This window comes from Electrona antarctica (assembly GCF_951216825.1).
Source record: "Electrona antarctica genome assembly, chromosome: 8".
NCBI lineage: Eukaryota > Metazoa > Chordata > Actinopteri > Myctophiformes > Myctophidae > Electrona > Electrona antarctica.
The window spans coordinates 47,448,979-47,458,024 of record NC_136789.1 but is presented as its reverse complement, the minus strand read 5'-3'; the positions used below and the strand labels follow the sequence as shown (position 1 = coordinate 47,458,024).

The 9,046-nt window shown below is 43.4% G+C and overlaps 1 protein-coding gene across 2 annotated transcripts; it reads right to left on the bottom strand.

Annotated features, from left to right (window-relative positions):
• Positions 1-528: 528 nt before the first annotated feature.
• LOC306928608 (ras-related protein Rab-38-like) lies at positions 529-6,668 on the bottom strand. Of its 2 annotated transcripts, XM_079508846.1 has the most exons (4): positions 6,190-6,668; positions 3,189-3,472; positions 2,964-3,051; positions 1,787-1,918 (listed from the first exon to the last, which is right to left on the bottom strand). In XM_079508846.1, exons 1-3 carry the CDS (start codon positions 6,434-6,436, stop codon positions 2,989-2,991), a joined length of 594 nt encoding a protein of 197 aa, XP_079364972.1. In that variant the 5' UTR covers positions 6,437-6,668; the 3' UTR covers positions 1,787-1,918; positions 2,964-2,988. The 2 variants fall into 2 exon arrangements, with proteins under 2 accessions (XP_079364971.1, XP_079364972.1); XM_079508845.1 differs by lacking the exon at positions 2,964-3,051 and having other exon boundaries at positions 529-1,918.
• Between the last annotated feature and the right edge of the window lie 2,378 nt (positions 6,669-9,046).

Sequence of the window (9,046 nt, the reverse complement as noted above, 5' to 3'; positions counted from 1 at the left end):
AATTCTGGTGGCTGACGTTGCCCCACAGCCTTTCCTGTAGTGCCCTTAGGCTTAGGCCAACATTTTCACTGGCATAGATATAAGTTATCTATAAATCAAATGAGAATTGCAGCATGAACCATACTGATTTTGTTGACATGGTCTTTCCTATGGTGCCTCCTTCAGTGAATATACACCCGTTTGAGGTACTGTAAATTTGTTGTTGTTGACGATGACTCAAATTGCTTTTGGGAGAAATTACTTTTCCGAGGCTCTTCCATGACACTGTGGAAATTACCAGCAGTACGCCACTGTGCTGAGCACAGCTCACTACACTTAAAGCTAATGAAAAGCGATCCTTTGATTGACCATAATTAAATCTACCCGCATCACACCCACTATTGATACACCTAATCCAACCCATCATGTCACTGTGCCATGGATATTTAGCCCTTCTCTGTTCTCAAAATACCACCATATTGTTGTCTCGCCACATCTGCCACTTCGCTTCTCACCAGTTCGAGACGCACGCATGCACGCACGCACACACACACACGTTATCAACATGTGTGCCCAGCACAGAAGAGTGATTTCATGTAGCCTTCGATATATTCAAGTGCTTATTTTTCATTTCAGTGTAACGATGACAATGGATAAGCATCAGGCTTTGCTAGGTGATCTCATGAGAAAGGCCTGTCCATATCAGCAGAAATCTCTTCCGAGTCATGTACCTGGTGTACCTGGTAAACAGACGATCTCTTGTGATTGAGTTGTTCTTGCATTTTTGTCTACTTGAAGCCAGACAACACACATTTTATTTTATCCACCATATTTTGCCAAATCGTTGAGACAGCCTTGCGTCCCAGTGAAGGCAGAGCTCCACTGCTTCGATTCTCAGTGGTCAAAAGATGCCAGTTGCCCCGGGAAACTCACCGGGTCCAAGGATCATACTGGAGTCAATATGTCATCAATGTTTTTACCAGAGACTACTTTTCATACTGTACTGAAATGAGTGCAATGTATTTAATTTCCTCACATTACGAAAATACAGTTTTCTTTGAAAAAACAAAACAAGCATAATCATTGTGCTAAACAAAACATGCCAGACCACCAACATGGCCCTTTAAGTAAGGGTTAATCATTAATCAAGACTGGCTTTGAAAAGTCTAACACACAGCATATACGGTATGTTCAGCCAGCATCACACATATATAATAGCTGTTAAGCATAAATACATAAAATAAACACATCCATTTATGTGCAACAAAGCAATAGTAAACATTGGATTAGTCCATTGTCCATTATTTAAAAAAAAAGGATCTCATACAATTGCATAATGATGTCACAGTATGACAGTCATGTTACTCTTCTACCTCCAAGATGAACGTATGTGGAACAATATATTGGTTTAAGCAGGGATGATGACCGTTAAGGCTGGACAGAGGTTGGATGACAGGACTGTGAACAGCATCACATTTTGACTTGCTGACAGAGATGTTATTCAACGTTTTGTATGTATGTATGTATGTATGTATGTATGTATGTATGTATGTATGTATGTATGTATGTATGTATGTATGTATGTATGTATGTATGTATGTATACGCAGTTTGTAGTTTGAGCACCAGCCTGCTTGAACTGCAGCTCTTCTCATTGCTGGTTAAAACCCAAATCCAGCACATCACACGCCTCAGAGGCTAGGGAGGTCGAGGTCCATAGTCTCCTCCATTGTTCTGCATGTCCTGTGCTGACAATGCTTCCTTCGGTCTATCCTCTGTCCCTGCCTCTATGGTTTGATGCAGCCAGAACAGCTCACTTGCTTGTTGGAGTTGAGCTGCGGCGAGATGGTGTCCGGTACCACCGACTTGAGAATATCGTTCTCTGTGGCCATGATGTGTTTGACGAGGAAGTTTGCAGCCTCATTGATGTTGACGTTGTCCTAAAAATTATAAATAAAAAAGTGGTATGTAACACAATAATCTTCTATTAAAGCTGCCCTTTGGCCCTGAGGCCCCTGACAATATGAAACATACACTATGAGGGTTCTGACCCACTAGTTTAAAACAGCAATAATCTAGACGTCTATTCATATGCATACAGTGTGTTCTAGATGTACACAGCATGTGCAGGAAGGACAGCACACTCACAGCATCACCCCTTCTGTGTGTTTTCAAACTAATTAACACAAGAAGTTTCTGATGATTTCCATTGTTTCCTATATTAAAATTGGCTAATGGAAGGGCCGGTGGGCGGGTGGTATATGACTCAGACATAAACAAACTCTATATGTCCACCGAACTCTAAATGTGAGGCCTGCGTAGTAGCACTGACACTGCACACCTTATGACCTTTGACCTTGTAGAATGTTGAGCTTTCACGCCATGAACTGCATGCAGCAAAGAGGTTATTCAGACACATTAGTGTCTACAGAGGATGTGTGAATGGGGACGCCATTTGTAGAATTTATGGCGTGATGTAAACAATTCTGACTCTTTTTATCAAAGTGTAAATGGACCATTGGATATAACTACTAAAAGATTGGTTTAGACTAAAGACTCGGGCCAGCAGATGTCTAAAAATAAGTCAATAAGCTTTCTAAAGTCAGTTTCTGCCGGTTCGCTTCAATGCCTTACTGGAGACGACTCCCTCTTTAAATTGATCCCACGGCACCACTTTCCACAAGTATATGAAATTCCAGCTGGTCGTGTGGGGATGTTTATTACTGGCTGAAGTGACCTGAGCACATGAAGGACATTAGCTGTGAGCATGTAAGGCTCACCTACAATCTGGTGCATTCCCTTGACGTTTGTGTACATCTGTGCACAGCATTAAGTAACAATAACAACAATTAGGGGTTAATCAAACTACTTGATTTAAACGATAATAAAAAAATCACACCCGTGTGAAGTGAGGGGCACTCTTGTCATCATACATCATCACATTCCGGCCAATCACAATTGGCGTCCTCACTTGTCTGTCCTCACTTTTTATCCTCAAGTCCTTTTATCCTCACACAGTCCTCAAGGCTAATCCCCCCTTTTTGGGGGAAAAGAAAGTCTCTTCTGGGGGTGCCTGCCACAAAAGAAATTTCAGATGGGGTCCATGTGGCCAATTACAATTTGGGGGTCATTGACATGAGAAGGTTTGAGAACCACTGCACTCCATAACATAACAGAACCAGAGACAGCAGAGTGAGTCACAGGACTAACCTTAGCAGAAGTCTCGAACCAGCCAACGAAGCCGTGGTCTTTACAGAACTGGTCCATCTTCATGCTGTTGCTGGTGATTTCGTCCCGGCTCTGGTGGTCACATTTGTTGGCCAGCAGCACCGTAGCGATGCTCTGTCCGTTGGCCAGCATGAGCTTGGAGTCCAGGTCCTCCTTCCATTTGGTGACCGCCTCAAACGTGGTGGGCCTTGTTACGTCGAACACGATGAAGGCGCCCATAGCCTCACGGTAGTACACCCGTGTCATGTTGCCAAAACGCTCCTGACCTGCAGCACAAATGTAATTATCCCCCAAATGTGAATAATAGCTAAAATAGATGCTATTTTCAAAACATTTGCACAACACTGCTGTGTGTAATCAGTCGCACACTGACAAACAACATGAGCTCCCTCTCTCTCTGTCTTTTTGTCACCTTTTCCACACTGTTGAGAATTTCACAGACTGTAATGTAGCTTTCTGCTGTGTTGTATTTAACAATAAAACAACTTGACCCTTGTACATGTACGTACGACTACATACGCGCGCACACACACACACACACACACACGAGTGCATGATTTGGGCTGATTTTCTGCATTGGTTGGCATTCGGAGCCTGCCATTACCCTTCTCTACATTCCCATGAAACAGCACATTCCTAGGGTCTAACTGTCACGTTGGTCGGAGTCAGTCGCATCAATGCAAACCCTTGTTAGTGTTGAGAATAATTTTACCATGACTTAAATCAAACCTGCATTCTGCCTTCACTGCAAATGAAGATGTCTAGGCTAGAATGACATTTGGGCATTGATCAATTTGAGGCCTTCTATGTGAAGATAAAATAGACTATGAATCTTAACCATTAAAACAGTGTGTGTGTGTGTGTGTGTGTGTGTGTGTGTGTGTGTGTGTGTGTGTGTGTGTGTGTGTGTGTGTGTGTGTGTGTGTGTGTGTGTGTGTGTGTGTGTGTGTGTGTGTGTGTCTCGTCCTGGGCATGACATTAAACTGCTCCGTTGTAACTACCATCGTCAATGTATTAGGTGCATGGATGCATTTGCAACTTCTGTGGACTATGCATACAAGAAGGCACTATTCACCAGTGGAATCTACCCTAGCAGCCAGCGCTACCTGATGGCCCCTCCCATGAACAGCTTACTGGGAAGAGAGGCAATATAGACCCGGTGGCCTTCCAGCGGTATGTCCGTCCGCTGTCGGACTAACCCCGGAATAGCAATGGGTGGACTTCCAGGCACATGCAGGAGAACAACTACAGAGAGCACTTTAACACTAAGCAACAGTGCAAGACTAAGAACTTTGTTTCCTATGGTGATCCAGCCTATAGGACATACCCACGGACTGGTTGTCGGAGGGTTTCGACAACTTGGGATGCCCGGCTGGCAAAGTGTGCCATCTCTGCTGCCCTATATGGCGGAGCTGCCACTGCTTGTGCCCATGGAGTGCTAAGTGACATGTGTGTTATATCATGAGGACATATCCGCATGAGTTTGTGAATGTAACCTTTACTGCACCTAAACTGTGTGTGTTCCTGTATGCTTTCCCTGTGTGTGGTGTGTGGACATAAATAAATTGTTAAACTGTGTGTGTGTGTGTGTGTGTGTGTGTGTGTGTGTGTGTGTGTGTGTGTGTGTGTGTGTGTGTGTGTGTGTGTGTGTGTGTGTGTGTGTGTGCGTGTGTGTGCTGGAGGAGCAGGTTAGCTAAGCTGCCACCACAAAAACCCCAAGGGTGTGTGTTTTACAGTTTGTTTTGATTATTTGGTGCTCCAATGTGTAAATTCTATCCTGTTTGTTTTTTAATCATATCCTGTAGGGCAGGCGGAGTGGAAATAGAAAAGGATGTCGGAAAACGCAATTGCCAGTTTCCACAGATATTTCACAGTGTTAGAATTACCACCAGACTTGGAATAAATATTCAATCATCATAGATATTGTGCAACAAATTTGGGGCCTTACACACACGGACAGACAGGAGTCGCCAGTCCTCGGCCGGCCTGGCGGAGACAAAAAGTAATTGCATAATGGACAGCTGTTAACTGACAGAGCCGCAGGGCACGCTGTCATTCATTAAACTTACTTTACAATGTCTGAATTGTAACTGTGTAACTGTGTTTTACTGTGGTACAATGACAAAACACAGTATATATGTTCTATTCTACATGTTATACAGAGATGGAGCGTGCGTGCGTGTGTGTTGTTTAGGTAGGCTAATGTTTTTCTTGTTTTCACTTAGTTTTCGATGAAATTCCTGTGACTAGCCTTGAAATGTCCCTCACATGGGCCTTCTCACATGATCCAGCAAACGAGTATGCACTGTGCAGGGCAGCCTGGCAGGCCACCCTGACGCTAACCATTAGGTGTGTGTGTGTGTGTGTGTGTGTGTGTGTGTGTGTGTGTGTGTGTGTGTGTGTGTGTGTGTGTGTGTGTGTGTGTGTGTGTGTGTGTGACGTGTCACAGTGCGTGCGTCAGAGAGCGTGTGTCAGACACACTGTGGGTAAGTTGGAGACAGATGGGAGTCTGCACGTGACAGCTGACAAGTGGATCTACAGTGGGCAGCGACGAAGAAGTCAACAGAAATTATTTTCCGCTGCATCTAATACTCTCTCTTGTTCTGTTTCCAAATAATGTATGCACCCCTTAGGCCTATGTCAGTGTAAGTTTATATATAGGCTACAATTGTCAAGAAATGAGTGATCAGTGATGCAGCTTTTTCCCCCCAATATACTGTACTATAGACCTATATAAGAATATTTGTATTAATTTCCAAAATAAAATGTTTCCAAACAACGTTGGCTCACCTCGAAGGCTACTAAACAGGAGCTAGAATAGTGCACCACCTTTCCTCTGTAATGGCATTAATTAATGACAGCTGTTGCAGCGCACTACTGTTGCAGCACCAATAATAAGTTAACAGCACAGCAGCCCAAGTGAGCCATAAACGGTTTATATCAATATAGCCTATTCAACATCAATCATTATTACATTACCCACCTGCAATGTCCCAGAGTTGTAGTCGTACAGTCTCGGAATCCCAGTTCAACACCTTCAGTGCAAAATCAACTCCGATTGTAGCGCGATAGTTGGTCGAGTAGGTCTGGTGGACGTACCGCCGAATAACGGAGGTCTTTCCGACCCCCAGGTCTCCAATAACCAACACCTTGTACAGGTGCTCTTTTCTCGGGGTGTGCATGCTGCCGGAGTTCGCTGAGTGATGGCTGTTCATGCCACGGCTTAACATTGTCCCCTCAAACACAGACACAACATAACATAACAAGCGCCAGTGGCCCGAAGACAGACAAGTACCCAAGAGTGTTGGTGTTGTTCTCTAGAAAGGAGCGTCTGTTTCTCATACTCGGTAACTCTGCGCTGACCCCGCAGTGCTCTTTCTCCCTGCACCGCACCAGAGACAGTGGAGAGAGAGGAACCGCCCAGGCCTTCGGGAAGTGTGATCTTTGGGCGTGCTTTGGAAACTTGTGACACCGCCTTGTGGTCGTTGAGTCCCTTTGTCGCTGTCGAAAAAAGGTGTACCTACACAACAACTTCAACTAATGAACTTCATTATATTACTTCCCATTATGAATCTCCAGTAGGCCAATAGCTGCAAGGAAGCCTATAGGCTATGCCATGGCTGCCATGTTTCATGCCTATAGCTATGCTGCCATCCCATGACATGAGCCCATGATATGACGCCTGAATTTCCCCCAAGGGAATCATATCAATTAAGGAGGCAAGTGTCTGTCTACTCTAAACTATCCTACTCAGTGTGTTCAGTTGACTCTAGCCTAGGCTACTTTAATTGTTAAAAAATGTATTAAGACTAGCCACTGTAGCCAGCCCTTGAGCCCTACACTAAAGCTACAGGTAACGAAATTAAAATACTGATTCAAAATATTATTTCATAGAGATCTAAATAATGACAACATACAGTATAACAACAACAATAGCCTACTACTAACAATTATAAAATAGTAGACTTAAACTCCCTGGGACTGGGAAAACAGCCAAGGCCATCTGCACTGCAGCACTTGGACTGACAACACATTGGTACACATAGGTAGGCTACTGCTTAAAGACTAATCAAAATAATAATAATAAATAAATAAATAAATATACTAATAGTATACGAATGCGATATACCGTTAGGCCTATCACCAGTAATAGATAGATAGTTAGACTTGTATTGATCCCACAAGGGAAATTTGCCAATTTGTTCTTAATTATATTTTAGGTTTTATTTATAAGCACATAAAGCAGTTGAAAACAGAAGAAAAACACACAAAGATACATATAACATATTGTGCAGAAGTTAGAAGCATAGAGGCTCAAGAACTTCCCCTAATTTGAAGAATCAGACAAAGTATACAAATACCAGTAATACTTTAAATAGATTTCTTACAATACATTTTCAGATGAGGGTCTGCGGCCAAATTTACTGTATGTATCAATTTGGGGGTCAGCTACTGTAGCTGATCTACAAGCTCGCAACAATGTTTTGGCTATTCAGCCAAAACATATTTTTCACAATATACAGTATTGTGTAAAATATGTTTTACTATGGGCTGAATAACATAGGCTTAACACTATGGCAATGATTGTTGATTGGCCTATGATTACCCCCCCTATAATTATTGCATGTGCTGTTTGAATGCGCAAGTGGGCTGTGAGGTCTCATACTTTCCCTCATTATTCAAGGACACAGACCTCTTGACATTAAAACTCAGTGGATATCATTGAGTCTTACTCTAACAGACAGAAATGGAGTGAATTAATTAGAAGCTCATCCCAGCGGATTCACACCAGACAAGCAAACGTTTTAATGAGACCTCACGTCTTAAATGCAAATTAGAGCCAAATTAGTGTTATGGGCATGAAAGGGATAGGCAGACTGCCAGATACAGATATCTCCATATCTCTGACAATGGGCCGGGGTACAACAGGTAGCCTACAATGGGTATTGCATAACTGGGTGGGGAATACATTCACAAATTGCATTGTTCTGACACACAGGTCAAACTTGACCTGTGTGTCGCCAATTACCCCATGGCGTGCAGTGCCTTTTGGGAATTTGGTTGTACAGACGGTTGTACTGAAAAAATCACACCTGTGGTGCAACTCCCCACTCTCTCTCTCTCTCTCTCTCATTAGCAGGCAACAGTGCAACACTATCTCTCTCTCTCTCTGTTTCTGGCACAACAGCGCCACTTTTGCCCCTACTGGTACTCTAAACGGACATAGTCACATAGTCACATAGGTTAGGACATAGGGACATTGCTGTTCCTTGGAGTGGTTGCACCACTCAAAAACACAAATGTCTGTATATCTTTCTGTTCGTCTGTCTGTCTGTGGAGGACACACAAAATCTGTGCGATGGGGGTGTATAGGCAACAACTTCCCTGATTGAAAATCCCAAACCATCGGCTTCACGGATTGGCCAACCAAACCAATCGGCTTCATGGAGCCCAAAGGGCACGGGCCAACCAAACCAATCAGCTTCATGGAGCCCAAAGGGCACGGGTCTAGTAATAAGAGTGGTCACTTTTCATGCACAAAGTGTTAAATCATGGTTTAAGGAAGGACCAGAATTGTCTCCTGCATACACAGAATGGTTGCGTGGGTGTCTCTCATGCATAATTCTAGCACTGTCCAACTGAGAGTGTGCCGTGCCGATGGATTAGAACTAGGTTGTCCAGAACAAAAAACAAAAAATGTCTGTCTGTCTGTGTCGACCTTTTATGCCCAACTTTGGAGATTCCTGATCTGATCTGACACCACAGACTGGCCTCCAAGTATTAAACGGGTAGTGCACTAAGTACTGTGATTATAACAGTATACCATTATTTATCACAGT

Bases quoted from the DNA above. Each gene is read 5' to 3' on its own strand.
- LOC306928608 (XM_079508845.1), bottom strand. From the start codon at position 6,436: ATGTTAAGCCGTGGCATGAACAGCCATCACTCAGCGAACTCCGGCAGC. The intron at 3,473-6,189 runs GTGGGTAATGTA...TTTGTGCTGCAG, and splicing joins ACAACTCTGGGACATTGCAG to GTCAGGAGCGTTTTGGCAAC. The intron at 1,919-3,188 runs GTTAGTCCTGTG...TATAATTTTTAG, and splicing joins GGTTCGAGACTTCTGCTAAG to GACAACGTCAACATCAATGA.